We start from the raw sequence: 25,508 nt of genomic DNA on the forward strand, positions 1-25,508 counted from the left end.
TAGAGAGTTGACAAATTTTCTTTACTTGTTTTTGTATCTACATGATTGTAAAAAAGCAAACAGTGCTAATGGCCACTTTGGTAAAAACAGAAGGTGTTCAAAGCAAAGGCTTACATCCTTTGGACAGGTTTTATTCCCAGAATATCAAACCCCTTGGCCATGACAGCAGCTACTGCTTCACACAGCAGCATACGCCACACGTTCACCTTCAATATTTTTCCTGAGGAAAAAAAAAGAAGATACTGTTTTTCTTTTTGAAAATCATTATTAAAGAGTCTATGTTACTTCTAGATTTTTAAAGAGACAACCCCCAAAATAATTGCATTTCTAATCAGGGTAAGAGATACAAGATCTACAATGATTAGACCTGTCAATTTTATCTTTCTAACATTCAGAGTTCTTTCCTAGGCTTCAAGGTCTAAAAATAATTCTAAACCTTAATATCATATTGGTGAGAATTTTTTTCCTTGTAAAGTTTCAGTTCTTAGGCATGATCCTCACAAATGCCTATTTGCCTTATAATACATTAATTATGTAATATGATAGCAGAAGGTCTAAAGAAAAGTTATCAGTTATTTTCTAAGAGCAGTTTCCATTATCAAAGAATCATTCTGGGACCTTTAATTGGACATGTCCTAGACCCATTTGTTTACATTCCATCCCATGTCCCTGAGGGTGCAAAAACATACAAAATGGACAGAATTCTATTTCTGCTTTTTAAGCACAAGTTCAAATTTTGCTGTTATGGATGACTGTGCAATCATTTGTGGGGGGAGAAAGAAGGGAGGGGTTTCATGAATAAAACAAATGTGAAAACCATCCCGACCCAAATCAAATGCCCTGTAACACCCCCCCCCATATGGCCACTAAATGAGGCACTCACCAGTCTGTCGATCTTTCTCCACACAATAGCAGCTATCATAGAACTCTGTGAAAGTAGTTGCCAGCTCATAAATATAATCACAGAGAGTGTGGAGAAATAAGTCATCTAAAATTTTTTGCACAATCTCAGGGAATCGTAAAATGCACCGGCCTAGTTTCCATTCCTTCTCGTGGTCCAAAATGATCTTGGTCTCTCGAGCAGCTTTCTGGAGCATCTCTTCGTCAATGCTGGCCAGACGTGCAATAGACCTGAAAAATTAGGCAACCATCATTGTTCCTTTTTGTTAGGCAAACTCATTCTTCTCTAAGTAACTGACATAAATCAGAAATTATCGTCAATTAAAAAGAAGTTCTTATAAAATGAAGAATTTATTGTAGGGCATGCTATGAGGCAAAATGAATAATCTGGTCTAAAGCATTTCGTATTATTAAAAATGGGAATATAATTCGTTTAGGCGGGGTCAGAAGATACTTTCCTGGTATTTAAACCATGAGTGCCTACGAGAATATCTGCCAGAGCAAACAGGGACAGGCTTAGGGATTCCAGTATAACCTGCAATTCTAAAAGAGGACATATTTCCAAAAATGCTAATATACAGAAAAATCAGAAAAAAAATTTTTGGAGCAACTCAAGTATACCTTCATTTGATATAAATTAAAGCAATGTCTACTCACAATTACCTGATTCTCGTGAAGGCATACAACAAGTAAGCAGCTGTGTTTCCTCTGTCATCCAACATCTTATCAAAGGAGAAGATATAGTCATTCAACCGGTTATGGGAAAGGTCAGCGTATTTGATACAGCCATAAGCAACGGATGTCTGGGCAGCCTTCAATTCCTCTGCAGTTAAGACCTTTGGGGGGGGAAAAAAGAAATACTTTATAGCTTACTGACTGCTGCTTCTGCCCTGGTGTCTCATAGGCAGAGGCAAAGCATCTAATGGGGCTCTTTTATCAATAAACTTTAATAAATGTTGACACTAAGGCAGAATGACATGGGCCAATGTCCAAAGAGAATAATGAAAATATAACTCATCAGCTATGCACAATGAAGAATGTTTCTATGAGAAATGCATTTGTCAAATGTCAGCAAGAATACTTTTTCCCAATGTATTCAACAGATATGAAACCAAAAGCACCAATCATGAGTTCATATCTGCTTCATAACATGAACATTATGAGGTTATAGGAAACAAAGTAATATAGTCAAATAAAAACAAAAAATTAGTGTCAAGTAATTATTTGAAATCAACAGTGTATCAAGGGTGGAAGAAAGATTGTATTGTTTTGCTAACATTTTGTCATGTATTCTGAAGCATTATTGGACCCCAAGTAAGTGATGATCAAGAATCTCTCTCCTGGCCGTGATAAAGCAGTTTGTAGCAGACTAACCCTTTCCACCAAAAACAACTATTTAAAAGCTGGGTAAATGCTCACAAATTGGAAGAATCAACATTGTTAAAATGTCTGTACTACCCAAAGTGATCTACAGATTCAATGGAATCCCTATTAAATTACCAACATCATTTTTCACAGATATAGAAAAAATAATTTTATACTTTGTATGGAACAAGAGAAGACCCCATTTAGCAAAAGCAATTTTAAGCAATAAGAACAAAATGGGAGATATTAATTTACTAGACTTCAAACTATACTACAAGGCTGTGGTTATTAAAACAGCTTGGTATTGGCACAAGAACAGGGACACAGACCAGTGGAATAGAATCGAGAATCCAGATATAAAACCATCCTCATATAGCCATCTAATATTTGACAAAGCAGACAAACATACTCTGGGGAAAAGAATCCTTATTCAATAAATGGTGCTGGGAAAACTGGGTAGCCACATGTAAAAGACTGACACAGGATCCTCACCTCTCACAAAAATCAAATAACGGTGGATAACAGACTTAAACCTTAGGAGTGAAACTATTAGAATTCTAGAAGAAAATGTGGGAAAGACTCTTATAGACGTGGCCTAGGCAAAGAATTTATGAAGGAGACCCCAAAAGGTAATCACAGCAACAATAAAAATAAATAAATGGGACCTGATTAAATAGCTTCTGCACAGCCAAAGAAACTGTCACAAGAGTAAACAGACAACCCACAGAGTGGGAAAAAATTTTCGCATGCTACATATCCGATAAAGGACTGATAATTAGAATCTATTTAGAACTCAGGAAAATCAGCAAGAAAAAAATCAAACAACCCTATCAAAAAGTGGGCAAAGGACATGAACAGAAACTTTGCAAAAGACGACAAAATAATGGCAAACAAACATATGAAAAAATGCTCAACATCTCTGATCTTCAGGGAAATGCAAATCAAAACCGCCATGAGATATCACTCATCTCCGATGAGAATGGCCTTTATCAAAAAGTCCCAACACAGTAAATGTTGGCGTGGATGTGGAGAGAGAGGAACACTCATACACTGCTGGTGGGACTGCAAACTAGTGCAACCTCTGTGGAAAGCAACATGGAGATACCTTAAAGAGGTACAAGTAGACCTACCATTTGATCCAGCAATCCCGTTACTGGGCATCTACCCAAAAGAACAAAAGAGATTCGATAACAAAGACATCTGCACCCAAATGTTTATAGCAGCACGATTCACAATTGCAAAGATGTGGAAACAACCCAAGTGCCCATCAATCCATAAGTGGATTAGTAAAATGTGGTATATGTATACCATGGAGTACCACTCAGCTATAAGAAATAACGATGCTCTAGCAACTCTTGTATTTTCCTGGATAGAGCTGGAACCCATTCTACTAAGTGAAGTATCCCAAGAATGGAAAAATAAGCACTACATGTACTCACCATCAAATTGGTTTCACTGATCAACAACTAAGTGCACACACAGGAATAACATTTACCAGATGTCGGGCAGTTGGGAGAGGGGAGGAGGGGATGGGTTATACATACATAATGAGTGTGATGTGCACCATCTGGGGGACGGACACGCTTGAAGCTCTGACTGGGGGGGGGGCAAGGGCAATATACATAACCTAAACCTTTGTACCCCCATAATATGCTGAAATAAAAAAATAAAAAATAAATAAAAATTAAAAAAAAAATACTAGCTGAGGCTGATGTAGTGGCTTATGCTTATAATCCTGGCACTTCCAGAGGCCAAGGTGGGAGGACTACTTGAGCCTACGATTCAAGACTAGCTTGGGCAACATGGCAAGACTCTGCCTCTGCAAAAAATAAAAAAGAATTAGCCAGGCGTGGTGGTGCATGCCTGCAGTCCTAGCTACTCAGGTGGCTGAGACAGGATGAGAGCTTAAGCCGAGGAGTGAGGTTTCGAGGTTGCAGTGAGCTGTAATTGGGCCACTGGACTCCAGCCTAGGTGACAAAGCAAGACCTTGTCTCCACTGTCTCTGAAAACAAAAAGCAAACCCCCCAAAACTAGCTGGGGTAATCAAATAAATAAAAGAGCCAAAGCAGTTTTTGGCATCAAGCAGACTAAACAAAATGATTAGGTCACTACACGTTCTACTTTTCATCTGATTATGCCAGGTGTGCCTAAGCCAGGACTAAAAAGTAAAACTACTTTGGAGACACTAACTGGGTAGACTTGGCCACCATCTACAGAAAGAATAGAGAAAAACTATTTTCCATTTTATTTTACTGGTAATGGAAAGGGAATAGGTGGAGAGGATATAGCGTTATGGCCTGTCTTCTTGCTCTCCGGATTGTCAGTGATCTACCCAAAGCAAACAAGAGAGCTTCTCCTCAAAGCATCTTTTTAAGTGTTTGGCTCTTTCATGTCTACATCTCATCCTATTCTGTTTCCCCTTCTGTAGTTTTATTCTTCTGTGTGTCCATTCCAAAATATCACCTCACTTGCTGGAAAAAAGATGTAAGACCCTCTGCATCTCAATCCTTGACCTCTCCTCTGCTACTACCATCTTTAAAAAAATTGTTTTTCTTGCTGATTTTTCATTTTGATAAAATTCCTCCGGACTCCACACAAACCCAACCATATTCCCTTCCAAGGGTGCTATGAAAGGCCACGACATTGCCTGCCCCCATGACTCATCAATGGCCTTGGGTGGTAAGTGCTGACTGCTGTGACTGCTCTACAAAGGCTCCCAGAGAAGGAACGCAGCAAATGCAGACTCTACTGTTAGCTGAAGAATCAACCCGATTCAGTCTGCAATATTCTCCCGTAACTGGGAACCGCCACCAAGAAGCAGAGATACTATGCTACACTGACAAAGGAGGAAAAAGCCATACCCTTTTGTAATAGTCAAGAAAGAACTATATTTTCAAAATAAATGCTCAGCAATTCATGAAACAACTTACTGCGCAATAAAATCTAAGCACCATGAGTCAGCCCTGGGTGGTGTGACTCCTTCTGATTCTCCTCAGTTCTCTTGATGAAAACAAAAATGAGAAATCATGCATAGTACACACTCTGCTAATAAGGCCTTGGATTACCTTGTCTCTTTCTTTTTCCTTCAATTTGTCCATGGATCGTTTTAGTCCTTCTTCTAGAAGGTCTATGAGGCGCACTGTTTCACCTGAACGTGTTTTAAACTTCTTCCTAAAAAATTTAAAAGCCCCAGTCAAAGAGATTTTGCAACAGACCTTTCAACTTAGAAATACTTCAAAAGTTTTGAGGGACCTGATCACAAACTCTAACATAGGGCTTTTATAAATCTCTAAAGTATAGGTTTCCCCTGAGAACTCTTAACAGAGGGCTTGATGGCAGTGGTAAGTGCCCTATTCCAGTCGGCAACAGGGAGGGTGCCAAAGACAGGGTGCTTTCAAGTGTCTCTCTTATCTAGCCCTCAGCTCAAAGTATCCTATGCTTTAGCCCCTAATAGCATTCTCCACATGTTCCCCTTTCATACATTCCCTAGCGGGGAAATAAGATATTGGTTAATTTATTCACTTTCCTGGAACACAGAGTTTGGCTTAGTTGTTTTACCATTTTAGAAAAATTACTATTAAATACATGTTTGCTTCTAGAATTGTTTGAAAAGTCAGCAAATTCTTTACTGGAATCTCATTTGCATTTTTGTATCTAGTGATTCCTCTTGTTCAGTGGTAACCAATCCTGGATGCATATCAGAATCAGCTGAAGAGGTTTAAAAAATAGGATGCCAGGCCCCTATTTAGATCTACTGAAATCAGAACCTCTGTGGATGAGGCAAAACCACTTATAAGCACTGCCCTGGGCAGCTGCACTATTAAAAAGCATTTTGAGAAAACTGGACTTAACTTATGAAACAGAGCAGTTTACATGACACCAAGTATGCAATTTGTCTTTTTCTTTTTTTTAGGTTAAAAATCCTTCAAACATAACAATGGCACAAATGAGGCATGCTATTCTAACTCAAAGCCTATCAAAATAAATGTGATACTTCCTAGTAAAGTTTTATTTTTAGAGCTTGCCTTAGAAAGGACTTACTTGCCCTTAATCACAGAATTAAAATTATCCCATAAATACCTTACATACTTGCATGGCTTTCTTTATGCCATACCCTGCTTCTTCAGTGTCCAACTTCCAAATCCCTGATGAATGACAATCGTCATAAAGCCAACTCAACATACTAAACGAAGTCTTCCTTAATGCCTCTATTTTGCAATAACCGGTCCTTTCAGTTACTCTCTACCTGTGCCTGCCTTCAATTTTTGTTTTTTGTGTTGGTCTACTCTGACCAGTTACATTGAGGGATGTATATCTGACTACCAATCGAGCTTTTAAAAAGCACAGATGTCTAATATCCACTTTAGACCTAATAAAATAAAAGTCAGTAACTCCTAGCAGTGGGGCCTGGCATGTGTATTTTCACGGGTGCCTTCAGGGAAGAGGCTGTGTCCTGCGTATCTGTACAGACACTGAGGAGCACCCAGCCAACACCATGCATAGCAGATGCTCAATAAACAGGTGCTCGGGGGGTAGCAAGAAGATGAAATAAAAGCATAAATTATTTTTTGTACAAAAAATTAACACAAAACGTCACTAAAAATAGATGGCAGAATCTGTGAGCATATTAATATAAATATTTAAAATATGGTTAGCTGCCACTGGTTAACTACCATTGAAATTATTCTCTTTAAAAAGAACTGGGCTAGGCTCCATAAATATGTACAACTGTTGTGTATCCATAAATATTAAAAATAAAAAAACAGAAATCATGAAAAAAATTGGGCTAGGATGCCATAATTACATGATACTGAGTACAGAAATAAAAAATTATCAAGAATCCCTTAGCCACTACGTGATAAATGAACTAAACACCAAGATATGAATACTAGTGATAAATGTAGCAAAAAATAGATTTGATAATTTCAACCAACTGTAGAAATATCATCTGAATGTTTGAAAACCAACAGTGAAGAAACTAAGATACTATAAGCAATACTCACTGGATAGCTTTTAAGCACTTTCTTAGGATGATAAACACAATAATAAGGACCCAGTATCTTTTGATTTCAAAAATGTACACCTCCACAGAAAAGTCACATATTATAATTAGAAAATGTTTCCAACAAGGTCTTTGACCTCTATATAATTAGCATTTGTAATACCCTGACACACCCAACCTGCCTCTTGTACGCTCAGTCAGGGCTTTTGTACATTGGCAGGGCACATCTCGAACCAATTCATGTGGTTTTTACAAGCATTACCACCCTCTGTGGGATGGTAATATTTAATACTTGTCACCAAATCTAAGATGTTATAGATTTAAGAGGCATGCTGATTAAATGGCAGGTAATCCTAAGACATTAGTGAATATGAGATGTTAAATGTGAAAAATTTTGTGCCTTTGAATTAATTCTGTATATAAATATTTAATTGTATTTACCTTTTTATTTCATACGCATTGAGGAGAATGTGGGGAAACAATTGGAAAACAGAAAAACAAAGTATGGATATTAACATGTAGGTCTCAATAAATATTTTTGAGACAAACATAAAAATAAAAGCAGTGAATCTTAAAACCCAATTGGATTCTAAATAAACTTATACCTTTTGACCAAGTGTTCAACTGTGAAAGAAAAAACGAAGACATTACAAAATGCCTGGACTATATTGTTGAATATTTTGTCTGAAATCGGAAGAGGTACCTTTACAGATTTTATAATTTAGATCTATGTGAGTAGAAACCCCCTTTACAATTTGTTAAGTCTACTGTCTGGTTTTCATTCAACTTTGCACATACTATCTCCCTGAGAGGCTACCCTCTGGCACTGATGAGACATAAACACAAAATGACTCTTCGGGGTTTACCATTACAACTTATGTAGACTAAAGAAAATCATAGACTTTCTTAATTCTAACATGGTATCAAATGAAATGGAGCCTCTTCCAAGAAAATGGGGGGGATCAGTTACATCATTACCATCTTCAGATTTTCCACACTTACTTGTCTTCCCCTAGCACCACACCAAACCCAGCATGGGACACTCGAGTTACTTTAGGATCATACCAACCGATCATCTGAGCAGCAGCAAAGATTGCCTGGAAGTGCACAGACTGCAAAGCAACAAAAATAGAAAGTTATTAGCTAGTCTTCTAATAATTATAAAAAGACTTAAGGCTCTTGTGCTTAGGACTAAAAATGTATAAAATTCAAATCTTGTGAGGCAAGTATTATTATAAAAGCTCTTCCATTATTCCCTACGTAGAAACAGTTAAGAGCAAGACTATTATCATACTTTCTACTATGCTCAAAGGTTTTTAAATAACATCAATTATATTTTAGGTCTCACAACAACCCCATTAATAGAACAATGGCTGAGGTTCTGAGAAGTATCCTTTTCCAATTTTTGGAGACAAGCTGAAAAGGTGAGAAGTGTCCAAGTCTGGCTAGCTCCAAACCCTGTTCTCTCTCCTGTTACATTTATGTTCTGAATCTTAGTCTGTGGGGAAAATTTACACAGTCTTCTAGTGCCAAACGCCAACAACCTCACCATATTGTCTTACCTCCAATCAGACAATGTTAAAACATAAAAAAAATCTACAAACTCACTTGTCCACTATCCACCACATAGATAACCATATCTGCTTTTTCCTCAAACAGTCTTTGCTTAAGAGCGGCCAGGTCAGATGTATCATAGGTATACCCTCCATCTGATTTCACTATGGTTAATGGTATAGAACACCCTGGGACAAACACAATCTTTCTGCCATCATCCACTTGCACAAATCCTAGGGAAAAAAAATCCAATAATGTTAAAAGAACCCTGAAGGAATATGAAGGCTTAATCATTTTAGAAATATTTTAGAAAATATTTATGACAGAGCTGAAGAAATCAATAAATTTTTTCTCACCATGATCTAAGAGAAGCCTTGGAAAATGGCTAATTTCAAGGCTGTCTGGGCACCCAGGGTGCTGTGAGGGCAAAGGTCAGACATTCTGGCAGTTCTCTGGACTCACGCTACACTTGGCTCCCAAACCCTTTTGGCAGTACCTCACTGATGCCCACCTGCTCAGCAGGTCTAGAACATGAAAATCTGTGCTTTGCTTTCAAGCTGGAGCCCTAACTCTCCTCTTGGAGAAAGAGGCAATTCCTATACTGACTTTTAATTATATGCTGTAAAGAAGTTAACACTGTCCCAGGGTCCAGCAAACAAACATGGCAGAATTTAGCATATGGAATGAGAAGTGAAAAGGAAAAAAATTATGTTCATATACTCATGATGAAAAAGGCAAAATTCTTGAATGCAAGAAGGGACAGAAAAGAACATGATGACAATAAAAACAGTTGTATATTTGAGTGCTACTATGTCCCCAATATTAAGTCTTAACTTTAACCTCCACAATAACTCTATATGGTAAATAACGTTGTGCTTTCTCAGTTTAGAAAACTGAGTCTTGGTAAGGTAAAGGTAGTATAAAATAGGGCTAAAAACTGAAGCTCTGAAGCCAGATTGCCTAGGTTTGAATCTCAGACTTATGCCTTATAAGCTATGCGACCTTGGGAGCTTATTCACTCCTCTTGTGCTGTTTTCTCATAAAATAAACATCTTTAAAATGTTATTATCTTAAAAATATGGTCCCTAGGCCCTAGAGACTGTGATTAATAATTATTTCTCATTCAAGGAACTTGGCTTCCTTGGAGATCTGACTGATCCCAGATCTGAGGCAGGATTTGTACAAAATAAGCCTGGATTATTATATACCGTAAAGCAATTAAAATATCAAAGATGGCCAGGTGCGGTGGCTCATGCCTATAATCCTAGCACCCTTGGAGTCCGAGGCAGGAGGATCGCTCGAGGTCAGGAGTTTAAGACCAGCCTGAGCAAGAACAAGACCCTGTCTCTACCAAAAATAGAAAGAAATGACCTGGACAGCTAAAAATATATATAGAAAAAAATTAGCTGGGCATGGTGGCACATGCCTGTAGTCCCAGCTACTCGGGAGGCTGAGGCAGGAGGATTGCTTAAGCCCAGGAGTTTGAGCTTACTGTGAGCTAGGCTGATGCCACGGCACTCTAGCCTGGGTAAGAGAGCCACACTCTGTCTCAAAACAAACAAACAAAAACCCCCCACAAAACTATCAAAGACTATAGGGGTTGACAAAAAACAAAACAAAAATACAACATAAAATAGAAAAGCCAATTTGAAGAGGCTACCATTAGCCAAAATTGGGATAATTTGTGCATACAAAGAATAATAAAGGTAACTGAAAAATATAATATAACCTATTCACAATAATGCTAAAATCAACTCACTTGTCAATCTGGAAGATGCTAAAAAACGTATGACAACTAATAAAGAAAAAAATTAAGCACTTACATGCCTGTTGTACATGAACTGCACCTCAGGGTAACCAAAATAATTATGTGACAAAGTTCTGCATAAGAGATCCCAGGTGACAAATGGAGAAGGAATGACAGAACACTGCCGTTTTCCAATCTCTAATGAAGTAGTGGATCAAAGTCATTATCGATAACCGTTAAAACCACTAGGGAAGGCCAGGCACGGTGGCTCACACCTGTAATCCCAGCACTTTGGGAGGCCAAGGTGGGAGGATTGCTTGAGGTCAGGAGTTCGAGACCAGCCTGAGCAAGATTGAGACCCCATCTCTACAAAAAACAAAAATTAGCTGGGTGTGGTGGTGCATGCCTGTAGTCCCACCTGCTGGGGAGGCTGAGGCAGGCGGACCACTTGAGCCAGGAGTTTGAAATTGTAGTCAGCTGTGATGAAACCACTGCACTCTAGCCAGGATGACAGAGGAAGACTCTGTCTCAAAAAGAAGAAGAAGAAAAAAAAAAACCCACTACCAAGGAAAAGTCTGATAGGGAAATTTATGGATAGACTGGGCTGACAACACCTAAACCATTAAACAATCTTAACATCACAAAAAGAAAGCCAAAAAGACTGCTTGTATTCTTGTAAATAAAAGAAAACCAAAACAAAAAGAAAATGCAAATCAGAATCTAATGGAAGCTTCTTTAGAAAATACAGATAAATTACGTTAAATAACACCACATGGGAAATTCTATAGGACAGATGGCCCAATTTCTTCAATAGTAAATAAAAAAGAGGGATTATAGGCGTGAGCCACTGCACCTGGCCGTCTTTGATAGTTGAATTGCTTTATAGTATATAATAATCCAGGCTCATTTTGTACAAATCCTGCCTCAGATCTGGGATCAGTCAGATCTCCAAAGAAGCCAAGTCCAGAAATGGACTTACGGAACTTAAGCTACATTTCAAATGTAAAAAGTGCATACTGTGAAAAAAAACCAACGATTAAAAAAGTTATGAATCGATTTGGAAAATCTGAACTCTAACACTATTAAGAAATTATTAATTTTCTTGATGTGATAATAGTGCAGTCATTCCTCAGTATATGCAAGGGATTGGTGGCATGACCCCCACATATACCAAAATGCGTGCATACCCAAACCCTACAGTTGGTCCTGCGGAACCCACATATATGAGAAGTCAGCCCTCCAACATCCAACATAATGTGGATTTCAGAGAATATTGTATTTTTGATCTGTGTCTGGTTGGAAAAATATCCATGTATAAGTGGATCAGTGCGGTTCAAGCCTGTATTGTTCCAGGGTCAACTATATTGTGGTTTCAGGGCAGGAGAAAGGGCCTGTTTTTTCAGAAACATATACGAAAGCACTTATATATGAAATTACATGTAACCAGTATGTAAGAAGAAACAGATACAATGAGGTTGGCCAATGTTTGTAACTGTTGAAGCTGGGTGATGAGTATGTGAAGCTGGGGGTTGTTATAAATTTTCTCCACTTTTGCCTATGTTTGAAAATTTCTATAATAAAAGTTAAGGGAAAAAAAAGCAGAGAACCTACCTCTATTTTCAAATTCCTTTACAACATCATCCATCCTATCTTGATAGAAGGATTCCCCTCTCTCTATTAAAGAGATGTCCAATGCCTCGTAGATTTTATTAAACTCTAGGAAAAAAATGCCACCAAATAAGGAAAATGCACAAGAATTTAAAGAGGAAACACGTACTTTACATTAAAAGAAATTTACTGAAACATTTGGAAGAAAATTAATTACATAAAAATGTACAGAACACATATATATACTGTCATTTTTAAAAAGTGGAAAGAATATGGTAACATACATCAAAATATTAGCAGTGGGTGGGACTATAATTTAATTTTTCATAAGGAGCATGTACTTCTTGCATAACTTTTAACAAATCATTTCTTAGGCCGGGCACGGTGGCTCACGCCTGTAATCCTAGCACTCCGGGAGGCCGATGTGGGTGGATTGTTTGAGCTCAGGAGTTCAAGACCAGCCTGAGCAAGAGTGAGACCCCGTCTCTACTAAAAATAGAAATTATATGGACAGCTAAAAATATATATATATGTAGAAAAAATTAGCCAGGCATGGTAGCACATGCTGGTAGTCCCAGCTACTCGGGAGGCTAAGGCAGGGGGATTGCTCGAGCCCAGAAGTTTGAGGTTGCTGTGAGCTAGGCTGACGCCACGGCACTCTAGCCCGGGCAATAGAGTGAGACTCTGTCTCTAAATAAACAAATAAATACCATTTCTTAAAAGATATAAATGAGAGAGCTGGGAGCGGTGGCTCACGCCTGTAATCCTAGCACTCTGGGAGGCCAAGGCGGGTAGATTGTTGGAGCTCAGGAGTTCGAGACCAGCCTGAGCAAGAGCGAGACCCCATCTCTACTAAAAAAAATAGAAAGAAATTAGCTGGCCAACTAAAAATATATAGAAAACATTAGCTGGCCATGGTGGTTCATGCCTGCAGTCCCAGCTACTCGGGAGACTGAGGCAGGGCGGATTGCTTGAGCCCAGGAGTCTGAGGTTGCTGTGAGCTAGGCTGACACCATGGCACTCTAGCCCGGGCAACAGAGTGAGACTCTGTATGTATGAATGAATGAATAAATAAATAGGAAAAAAAAGCATTTACTATTTGGTGATCAAATATTTACTGAATTTTCTTAAAGTTTTTCCTGATTTGTACCACTTACCTGTCTGTCTAGCCATGCATTAGTGACACAGAATTACCTACTGTACCACTGTAAAATATTTTACTACCCAGCACTGCAAACCAGTCATCATTAGTCTTCTCAAAGATCTACTGGCTATTCTTATCCATTTACTCTTCAAAGTAACCTTAAAAACTATTTTTCCAGGTTTGAAAACTTGAAATTGCCTTAAAATTATAAATGATATTTGGAGAACTAGGAAACACTTGACCTGGCACTTTATTCAAAACATTCTATTACATCCTGCTGTATATTTCTCTTCTTTTGGTCCTATACATTTTTGGATAAATTCATTCCCAAATATTTTAGAGCTTTGGTTGCCACTGTGAATACGATCTTTTCTTTTTCTTTTCCACTTTATTTTGTGATTAATTTTTGCTGACTTCTAAGAAAGTTAAATTTTGTACCTGCTTATCTTATTAAACTTTCTTATTAGTTGTTTCAGTCTCAAAAAAATATTTAAGAAAAAATCTATTTGCCCATCCTCAAAGGTTTAAAATGTCATTCAAGGTCAATTCTGAATAAAGACTCAGGAAACTGTATGCATTGTATTTGCCGGATAAATAAATGAAGACCAGAAACTCACCCTGGCGGGAGACATCACAGATAAGCTTCCAAGCCTTTATCATATCTGGATTTTTACTCTGGAGCAGAACTACACACTGATATGCTCGCTTCTTAAATTCCTCCTCAGTATCAAACCTCTTCTTAGATTCCTGTGTTTAAGAAAAAAAAAAAAAAAAAAAGTAAAGTTTGAAAAAAGATCCAATCCTGATTTCTAGAAAAAGAATTTATTCATTTCTAAACACACCCACACACACAGAGAGTGAAAATTCAGAACACCAGACCAAGTGCTCTATTTTAATAGTCAATATTGTTACAAATGAAGATGCCAAAGAACCCTATTCTTTTGAAATAATTTTTCTTAAAAATACAAAAATCTCACCACAGTCCTCCTTCCACTTTTCTAATTCACAAAAGCCTACTTTACACCAATACTTCTGTGTTTAAAGAGAGTTAATGTATAGCTAACAGGCAGGACTGAATTTTTTGTGTCCCATTTTCCATTTTGAATTTGGTCCTCAATGAATCACTTATTTTTTAAAAATAATAGTTGCTTTATTATTTATTGTTTTATTTCAATTTAAAAAGCAATAAATGCTTACTATTAAAAAAATTACTGTTAATACTACTCCAGACTAACCACTGATAATATGTGGTGTATAATTCCAGATATTTTTTTGCAAATACATATATTTTAATAAAAATTAGAAAGGGTTTTTCCTTACTGCAGTTTGTAAATTTTAGCACTGTAGTTATTATAATTTACAATACATTGCCTCATTATATTTTAATTAATAGATTAATTGATTTGCCTCATTATACTCAAATTACGGAACTCCAATAGATGACCGTAACAGCTATTTTACCAGTCTTGTATCAGTAAACATTTAGTTTATTTTCAATAGAAAACACTTACCAGGAGACAAAAAAACAAAAAAATCCCTACAAATGTTTACTTTTTAATGACGTAATCCTATTTTTGAGAAGTTGTCTACCAGATGGAAATAATTTTAAAAAGGGGAAAAAACTGACATATACAAAGCTCTTTACTGCATAACAGCGCCCCCAAAATGGAAAAGAAAATTCAATAGGGGATTCACATAAACATGGTACACCAATCCAACAAAATGTGCAGTCACACCATGAAGTAATATGCAAAGGTTTATGATGCAATGTTAAACATAATACAAAAACTATATTATAATGTTGTACATGGATAAGTCAAGGAGTCAAAGAAAGTTGACCACAGTGGGTGATTTAAAACTATGGATGATGTGAAAATTTGTCTTTTAAAAAACTGCTCTTCCATATAGTTAATGTTTTCAAAATACATAAAATTGAGAATAGCACCAAAAAATTTAAATACTAAAATGTATTTTGATTAATAAGCCCCTAAATTCATTTAACAGGTAATGTGGTAGAATCCAATTTTCAACATACACCAATAAACAAAGCAAAGAAGACATGTTAAGGGTTGGGGAGATGGCTATTTCTACACATAAAACCAAATGCAATGGATCCAGCTGTGTTTCTATGTACACAACCAAATGCAATGAATCCAGGGGTGAGGGATGGGTGTTTCTAGGCAAATAACCAAATGCAATTGATCCAGGAATAAAAAAAATTCAGTTTTTCAAAGTAGGTGAACTCAATGAAATTGCTTTTACTTTCGCCCGTGATGCCATATCATTATGGCTAGACCAGTGTATGTGAACAAAGTTTATATGTTTATCAGGTAATTAAGTTCAAGGGTGTGTCATTTATACAGATAGAACAGGACATAGTTGGAACCATGACCTTCAGAAGTTTAGCAACTTTCATTTAACTCCACACTAGCTTTAAAACCATTTTGAACTCCCGAAGGAAAAAGGATAATTATGATGAACGGTAAAGAAACAATAAAGCAATAAATGGTATCAAACCTTATAAAAGGCCTGAAGATCCCCAATAGGAGGTGAAACTGTTAGATAATCGGGAAACTTATCTTGCAGGTGAGCGATGAGCATGCCAAACTGGGTGCCCCAATCTCCTACGTGATTTAACCTAATACGAACCAGAGAATATAAAACCATTTTTAAAATGATAAAGAAGTTTAAATTAAATTAGAAGAATTATGTTCCATTAGAAACCACTAACATTTAATTGCCAATACATCACCATTGAGTAATATCTGTTTACTTGGTTGTTTCCTCAACTGGTCTGCAAACTCCATGAAAGACAAACACTATGTCTGTGACACTCAGCTCTATCTATATACCCAATCACAGAGGCTGCACATAGCAGGCATTCAGGATTTGCTAAATGAATTTCCTATCAATGGACTATAATCTGTTTATCGTGTAGTGAACCGGGACAATGACAGCTAAGCTAATGTTGGTCATTCCCACAATTTTATGAAAATTTAACTTCTCACCAATTATCTTCAGTGTAATTTAGACCAATGGTTCCCAAATGTCCATGGACAAAATTCTTGAAAACATGTCAATCCAGTCACTTCTCTCTCTGCTTTTATCTAATCCCAACCCACCAGATCACCTCTCATGTGGATTATGATAGCCTCCTCGCTTATCACTACAGACTCCCTTCTCTGCCTAGCTTCTTCAAAGTAGCCAGAATAATCTTTAGCTTAATCACATCAATCTCCTAAAAATCCCCATTTCCTCCCATGGCCTACAAGGCCAAACGTAATCTGTACCTTGCCTATCTCTCCTCTCTGCTAGGATATAAATCCCTGGTATACAAGAGGTCCTCAAGAAATATTTGTAGAAACAATGAAGGTGCTTTATCCTTGGTTCCACCTCTAGGTCTAAAAAAAGGAAGTTAAAAGTTCAGAGGAGAGGCCCAGGACATATTTAAAAAGCTTCCTGGATGATTATAAAGCAGAACTAAGCTTATGATCCATTGATTTAGTCAAACATTCTTTCTCACATACGTGGTTCACGTTCTATAGAATTTGCCAAACAAGAAAACAAGGCAAGAGCAAAGAAAATGACAATAAGGCAAGAGCACATACCTGAGCACGTCATATCCTGCAAATTCAAAGAGGCGGCACATACTCTCTCCTATGATAGTTGATCTGAGGTGCCCGACGTGCATCTCTTTGGCTATATTGGGAGAGGAAAAGTCAACAACAACCTGGGATAGGCAGTAAAGAGAGAGATTTTAAAGAGCGGCATAAACATTTTATTGTTAATACATTCATTAATAACATAATAAACAACTCAGACATTAACTTGGGTTGTAATTCAACTATGTTAGATTTTCTAATGGATCTACTTGCACATGATTAACTGAAAAAGAAATCAAATTAATTTACACAAATTATCCATCTTCTATTTCAGCAATCCTGCATAAATATCAGTTGGCTACCTCAAATTCCTTGTGGAATGAAGCGAAAAAAAAAAATCATATAACATATCAGACCCAGGACAAAGAATACTTCACAACCATGTTTATAATCCCAAATATTAATGATTAAATCTCAATATAAAAAGCAAAAGCCAGCTGGGTATGGTGGCATGTGGCTGTCATGCCAGCTACTTGGGAGGCTTGAGCCCAGGGGTTCCAGCCTTGGTGACATAGCAATACTCTGTCTCTAAAACAAACAAACAAACAAACAAAAATGTGAAAGCCATTCTCAGTTATAGCACTTTCCATGCAGTTCTTTTTAAAAAATGTTTTCGACGTGGGGTCTTGCTATATTGCCCAGGCTGGAATGCAGCGGCTCTTCAGACTCAATCATGGCCCATGACAGCCTGCTTCGAACTGCTGGGCTCAAGCAATCCTCCCGCCTCGGACTGCCACCGTGCCTGGCTTCATGCAGTTCTAAGATACTAATATATCACTAGAAAACTGTACATGTACCTTTTTATTCTCTCCGAGAGCAGGTAGTTGAACTCCATTCACCAGGAGATTAGTCAGCTGTTCTGACACAAAATCCTTTCTCAAGTGGACATTAATAAAACCTAACGGACAGCAGAAGAAAAAAAATATCAGGCAGTCTCTTATCTTGAATGAATGCTTACTCCCAAGGACTTGCTGCAGATACTGATCTGGCTCTGGTAAACTCTCCAGCATTCCAATACCATTTGAGGCCTTGACTTGAGCCCTCTTGTAAGCTCCTGTCTTAGCATCTATTTCAAACCTTCACCACTTTCCTGAAAGCTTCCTACTTAACTCAAGCCCCTTTCACTTTCAGCAAACAATTTGTTCGCTTCTTGAAACAGAGAGCCCTTTCACCACAGACTTATCTGACATTATCTATCCTCTTTTTGCTTATGAACAGCTGAATCACAGGGATGCAAAGTAATTTATCCAAGATCAGGTAGCTACCCTGTATTTAACATTGTTCTGGTTTTTTTTTTTTTTTTTTTATTTCAGAAAGGACCCATTATCAATGCAGCTATTAAGAAGGATGATATTATGTCATACCAGGACCAGCAATTTCAACTTTTTCAATACTTTCATTGTCTGGGAGGTGTCTGGTAATGTTTTCGGCAATTTCTCTTGGATTAACTTTCTGCTCCTTGGTTTTGAGCATCTATAACACAATATAAGATGATTCATTACACAGCAGGTTTCAGCAAGTTACTTGGAAACACACGACTGACAAAGCAAGAGATGCATTTTACATAAGACCCATCAAAAGGCAGAAACAGAGAAGTCCAACCATCTTGTGAACGGACAGATTAAAGCATCAATAGTGCCAAGAGGAATAGAAAAGTGCCAAGACCACATGATCTCCATTTCCAAATGAGTTGTACACACATACCTACAACTTTTTAATGAAGACGTAACAATATTCATCATACTCACACTTCTAATTTTCAAGTAATGACAGTGTGCAATATTCAGACTTGAGAAATAAATAACCCCCTTACTGAAAAAGATCTGGACTGTTTCGAGTAATGCTTTCCTACTCAGCAAAGGAAAGCAAAAAGATCCAAGCCAGGTGCAGTTAACCACAAACACATCAGACAATGTAGCTATTAAAAATAGGGACTTCCTCTGCTTGCAAATAAAATATGTAAGCCTGCCTTGAAGACACCACAGGTACATCAAATATTTGATGGGGATGATGGCTGGCAAATGGCTAACTTTTAATTTCTCCCCTTCCAACACTCATCATCAACACCACACAGCAATCGTGGCCACAGCAGGAAGAAAGTACCAAAACAAAACAGTACCAACTATTGCCTTAAATATTGAGAATACATATAAAATTTAACCAAAATTTAAAACTTGTGCTTTTCAAAAAACTTAAAACATATGTCGTTCTTTCTTAAGTTTTTCAAACTGTCCTTTTCATTACAGATATAACAATGTGCTATTATTTATGTAAATAGTAATGATGATGATAATACTGAATAAAATCAAACAGCCAAGAGTGAGTCATAATAATACACCACCTGAGAAATACCCATAGCACTGTTACATTGATAGTCCCCAAACTTGGGCTGCTGACTTGGTGTCACCAACAGAGGAGGATTTTCCAAATCTGGATATGCAGCCTTAATGGCACAACCAAACACCTCTTGTAGGCGGCTATTGATGTTAATCATATTTTTAGTCGGTCTGTTCTTTTCTGCCTGAAGACTCTGCAGGAAAAGAATGGAAATATGTCAATAAAGTACATCATCACATAAAATTTCCTCAAATATTTTGCAAAAACTTCAAATATCTTGATAAGAACCAAAAGGAAACATGCACTCATAGTGTAATGCTCTCATATCTGGGATTTGCTGAGACACGCAGTAGGACGATGTCCCACGGCATCTAAGACGTGTGGGAAATGCCCTGTGGTCTTATTATACTTTTCTACATTTGTTTTAGCAGAAGAAACTGGGAGGTAGGAGTTAAAAGAACTGATTGAATTCTCAACTCTGAGAAAATAACAGTATAAAAATCAATACTAAATAACTTCACATCAAATACTAGAAGTGAAAACTCAATGAACAAGAAAAAAATTAAAAAATGCATTCTAGGCCAGGCGCAGTAGCTCACGCCTGTAATCCTAGCACTCTGGGAGGCCGAGGCGAGTGGATCGCTCAAGGTCAGGAGTTCGAGACCAGCCCGAGCAACAGCGAGACCCCCATCTCTACTAAAAAAATAGAAAGAAATTATCTGGCCAACTAAAATATATATAGAAAAAATTAGCTGGGCATGGTGGCACATGCCTGTAGTCCCAGCTACTCAGGAGGCTGAGGCAGTAGGATCGCTGAAGCCCAGGAGTTTGAGGTTGCTGTGAGCTAGGCTGACACCACGGCACTCACTCTAGCCTGGGCAACAAAGCAAGACCCTGTCTCAAAAAAAAAAAAAAAAAAAAAAAAGGTCGGGTGCGGTGGCTCATGCCTGTAATCCTAGCCCTCTGCGAGGCCGAGGCCGGTGGATCGCTCGAGGTCAGGAGTTCAAGACCAGCCTGAGCAAGAGTGAGACCTCGTCTCTACTAAAAATAGAAAGACATTATCTGGCCAACTAAAAATATATATACAAAAAATTATCCGGGCATGGTGGCGCATGCCTGTAGTCCCAGCTACTCGGGAGGCTGAGGCAGTAGGATCGCTTAAGCCCAGGAGTCTGAGGTTGCTGTGAGCTAGGCTGATGCCACGGCACTCACTCTAGCCTAGGCAACAGAGCGAGACTCTGTCTCAAAAAAAAAAAAAAAAAAAAAAAAAAAAAAAAAAATGCATGCTATCAATCAAAATGTTGATCTCCTCAAAGCATAAAAGGGAACAAAATAGGTAATATTAATATGCCAGAAAAATAAGTAGTTTTGTCTTACTGTTAATCTCATCCCCCTTTCCCAAATGAAAAAAAATTACATTTTTTTTTTTTTGAGACAGAGTCTCACTCTGTCACCCAGGTAGAGTGCAGTGGCACCATCATAGCTCACTGCACCCTCAAATTCCTGGGATCAAGTGATCCTCCTACCTCAGTATCGCTAGTAGCGGAGACTACAGGCATGCACCGACATATGCTTGGCTAATTAAGAAATTACATTCTTAAATTCACTAAAAAACTTGATTTTAAATTGTTAGTTAATCAATAATGGACTCTTCTCTCTGGTGACATACTCAAAAAAGAAAAATATGCTTTTCACAATCTAAAGATTTCCAAATACTAAAGTTATTTAGATATCATCTTAAGACCCAAAACCTACTACAATAAATTTGCATTTTTTTTATTTTTAAAGGATAAGGGTACTGGTATGTATGTATGTTTGTGTGTGTGACACACACAAAATCTACTGTACTTGATTTCTGCACCATAAAAACTAGTATAATTACAATCAATTTAACACTTTTTCTCTACCTGTTTCAAATGTGATGCCTCCAAGTCAGAGCATAGCATGTGGCCAACATGAGCCACGGAAAGAAGGTAGGGTGAATGGCCATCGCACACAGCACTCTATTCCTCTGTGGCTTGCTGTTTTTAGTTGTGTCGTATATCTTGTGCTCAGCTGCCCACTCAGTAGGGCAAAGTATTTGTGAAAGAACCAATGTGCCTTCCATATTACACTGACAGCGTTCTCTTATCTACACATGAGAGCTAATTTGCTTTACAGAAACATGTGTATTAGAATACATTGTTATTTCTTTTTGTATCTTTTCCCTCAATAGTCTCTAGCACTTATTAGGCATTTAATACTTTTGAATTAAAATAAATATAACAGAGAATTAAGTTATGAATAAGTGCTGAATGCATGACATAACCAGAAAAGTGAGATTCTTTCCAGAAGATTCCACGGAAAAGGAATTTTGTGATTTTAGAAGATTCGAAGATAAAGCTCTTTCAAGCACAGCAGATTACAAGTAAGTAATAACAGAGACTTTGTGGGAATGGGGCAGACAGGGTCTAGGATGAGTAAATGAAGTCAGCTTTGGGAAAAAGATGTAATGCCAGTGCAGTCTGCCTAACAGCAGTATATACATACAGGAGAGTAATTATGAGAATGAGGTCACACTCTGGGATATGTCATTAGCAAACCTGAAAGACAGGCCAAAAGACTGAAGCAAGCTCATTTTTTGACAAAACTGATAAACACTGTTAGCTTATGAGGATATTTAATAGATTCAGCACAAGCCTCACAGAAAAGAAATGTTCTGAAACATTCAGTGGGAAAAACACAAACAATGCTATGAAATATAAAACATAAAAATAAAATTGTAAAATAACCATCTTAAGGGAGGGAAGATACGTTATGCATATTTTCAGATATTTCCTTTATGACAGAGTCAGTGATTTAAAAATCAAAACAGTATTTTTTTTTTTTTTTTTGAGACATAGTCTCACTCTGTTGCCCAGGCTAGAGTGCCGTGGCGTTAGGCTAGCTCACAGCAACCTCGAACTTCTAGGCTCAAGCAATCCAACTGCCTCAGCCTCCCGAGTAGCTGGGACTACAGGCATGTGCCACCATGCCCGGCTAATTTTTTCTATATATATATTTTTAGCTATCCATACAGTTTCTTTCCATTTTTAGTAGAGACGGGGTCTCGCTCTTGCTCAGGCTGGTCTCGAACTCCTGAGCTCAAACAATCCGCCCTCCTTGGCATCCCAGAGTGCTAGGATTACAGGCCAAAAATGTATTTTTAAAAAGGCACGGGCATAAGCTGTTGAAAGAAATGTCTCAACCCTACCTAAATCCCACTTTAAGCTAGCTAAACATTTAGTACAATGAAACATTTCAAAGGGTCCTAGAAGGCTAGAACACCAGCTTCTCCCCTATTTGCATCAACTAACTCAGTTCTAATTTGTCTAACACAGGGAAAAGGATCAGGTTTCTATCCTCCTTTTCCCAAATTCCATAGGGTATGCTTTCAGAATCATTGGTAACAAAGGTTTTAAAAAAGATATAATTCAAACTGGAGAATAAAACTGAAATTCAGAGTACTCACCCTTCGAAGAATATTCAGTCGATACTTTAATTTTAAATTTTCTTCTCGCAACTGCTCCAAATTTGGAGAAGCCTCTAAACATCCACAGTTTTTCAGCTGGTCAATTTCAGCTGTCAGAGACTTAATCTCTCTTTCCTATAAAAGGAAAAGCACTTTGTTCAGTCCAGTAGTATTGATGACTTCGAAGATATGATAAATTGTACCATAAACTAATTTCCTCATTGCCTTTCTCTGCTAGGGCATGGCAGAGGCCATGGGAAGGATGGACTTTCCCTTTCACAAGTTGTAATTTTTCCTCCTCTGAGACTTGCTGACGTTCGTATATTCTCTTTAATAAGAAAAAATTAAGCACGTGTGTGTGCTCACATGTGTGTAGGGGTATGTGTGTTGGGAAAAAGAAATAGTAGTGATAACCGTATAATAGGATAAGTTTCATATTGTTTCTTCTTTGGCTCTATAAATCACTCACATTTAGAGAGAGCACAAGTTTCAAGGTGACCAACCTGCTTTTATTCCCAAATTTTATGACTTGGGACTCTTAAAAATCCAATGTCTTTTGTGATATTCAAAATAGGTCAAGGGTCTGCCTTTTACCCTTTCTGGGACAAAACAATTTTCCCAGTTCTTCCAATTTCCAGTCCAGTGCCTTAGGTCCTAGACCAGGCTTTGTAGTTTAATACCTCAAACTAACGACATGTCAATTCAGAAAGAAAACTTCTGACTTAACTGCAAAACTCAGGGGGAGATTCCTCACCTGAAACTTCAGAATACTTACCAGGACAAAGCTACAGACAAAACCAAGTTGCCATCAATGAGCATACATTATGTCCCAGGTGCTACACTTTTCACAAATTATCTTCTTAAGCATTACAAGCCAGTGAGGCAGTCCATACTATCCCCACACTGATAAGGAATACATGGCTCATAGCAGTAAAGAACTTGCCAATTTACTTGACCAACTTGTACTTTGTGATTGCTGACTTAACATAAAGCAGTTCCTGTAACAGGATAGAGTACTGTTAACTATTTTCCTATCGCTCCTCCCCACCTGGGCATAAGGGGTAATAGAGCCGTCCCACTTCCACTTTAGAGGTTGTGACTGTTCTTTCCCCACGAATGCTCAAGGCAGAGAGCGAACTCCCGTTTGTCTGATAATGAGCCACTCCAAGGGCTTATTAGGAAGCCTCTTGCTCAGAATCACAGAGAAAAGGGCGAGGCCGGGTGTGGTGGCTCACGCCTGTAATCCCAGCTCTCTGGGAGGCCGAGGCTCAGATCATTTGAGCTCAGGAGTTCGAGACCAGCCTGAGCAAGAGTGAGAGCCCGGTCTCTACTAAAAAAAATAGTAAGAAATTAGCTGGACAACTAAAAATATGTATACATAAAAAAATTAGCCGACCATGGAGGCTGACGCCTATACTCCCAGCTACTCGGGAGGCTGAGGCAGGAGGATTGCTTGAGCCCAGGACTTTGAGATTGCTGTGAGCTAGGCTGACGCCACGGCACTCTAGCCCGGGCAACACAGTGAAACTCTGTCTCAAAAAAAAAAGAAAAAAAAAAAAAAGAGAAAACAGCGGCTTAGCTGCAAATCAGGACCCAGGGGTTCCTAATCTTACTGCATCTTGCCTATCCCCCTGCAACCCCCAAAAGAGCACGCGTGTGCGCGGGAGAGGACTTGTACTGAGCATGCCAGGCTCCAGCCCACCGGAGACGCTGGGATTCTCCACTCCGCTCAGTGTCACAGTCACAAGGGCCTTGGAATGACGGGCTCTTCCCTTCCCACCCTTTCCTGCTCCGACAGAAGAGGACCGAGTTCTCCAAAGCAGCGCACGCCGGGGTCTGGGGCCCCAGCTGCCGGCGTCGGAGGCGAGCGGTGTGGTCCTCGCCTCGCTGCCCCACCCCGACGCTGCTCCGCCAGGAGCCGGGGCCTCGCCCCTCCCCGCCAAGCCTTGCCGCTGCTCCCATGTGGCCCTACCTGCTGCAACAGCCGCGCGGAGCACTGAGCCACCAGCCCGTCCATCCTCCCGGCAGCGCCTCACACGCCAAGTGGCCGGAAGCGGAAACAGCCACTCGCTCCCGGAAGCGGAAACCCCCGCCGACCCCGTGTGTCGGTCGGACTAGCCGCCGCTGCCTCTGCTGCCTCCTGGCGGGATCCAGGCTACACTGCGAGGGAAACCCACGGGAAAGTCGGCCCTAAGGGAGACTGCAGTCCTGGGATGTTGGGAGGAGCGGAGAGGAACTGAGGGGATTTGGACCAGAGCTGCCCTTTGCTTGGATTGACTTGTACCGACGCACTTACTTGGAGCCCCTGTCTCTCAACGGCCTCAGTTTGCCCCTCTGTGAAATGGGCGTAAAAGTACCAATCCATTCATTTGTTCAACCAAGATTTATTGTGCATATTAATATGCCAGACACTCTTCCAGGCTCTGAGGATACAGAGAAAACAAGATAGACTAGGTCCTCGTTCCCGTAGTGGCTATATTTTAGAGTGGACAAATATACTAGACAAAAAAAAAAGGGAAATAACAATCTCAAAGAGTTTTAATGGGCAGGAAGGTAATGTGATAGAGTTACTGGGTCAGAGTAGACATTTGAGTTAAAATCTTATTTATTATCCCAGCTTTATTGAGGTATAATTGGCAAATAAAAATTGTATATAATAATGGTGTACAATGTAATGTTGTGATATATTAATACATTCT

General features: G+C 38.7%; 1 protein-coding gene across 1 annotated transcript; it reads right to left on the reverse strand.

The window, feature by feature from the left end:
- On the reverse strand, positions 1-24,875 carry RARS1 (arginyl-tRNA synthetase 1). The gene is made up of 15 exons (XM_045551215.1): positions 24,782-24,875; positions 22,810-22,944; positions 19,324-19,512; positions 18,347-18,455; positions 17,780-17,880; positions 16,929-17,050; positions 15,838-15,958; positions 13,938-14,067; positions 12,180-12,284; positions 8,876-9,054; positions 8,270-8,379; positions 5,331-5,436; positions 1,564-1,736; positions 884-1,131; positions 1-220 (listed from the first exon to the last, which is right to left on the reverse strand). The coding sequence occupies exons 1-15, from the start codon at positions 24,824-24,826 to the stop codon at positions 111-113; spliced, it is 1,983 nt and encodes a 660-aa protein (XP_045407171.1). The 5' UTR covers positions 24,827-24,875; the 3' UTR covers positions 1-110.
- Positions 24,876-25,508: the final 633 nt, after the last annotated feature.

This window comes from Lemur catta, chromosome 5 (assembly GCF_020740605.2).
Source record: "Lemur catta isolate mLemCat1 chromosome 5, mLemCat1.pri, whole genome shotgun sequence".
Lineage (NCBI taxonomy): Eukaryota > Metazoa > Chordata > Mammalia > Primates > Lemuridae > Lemur > Lemur catta.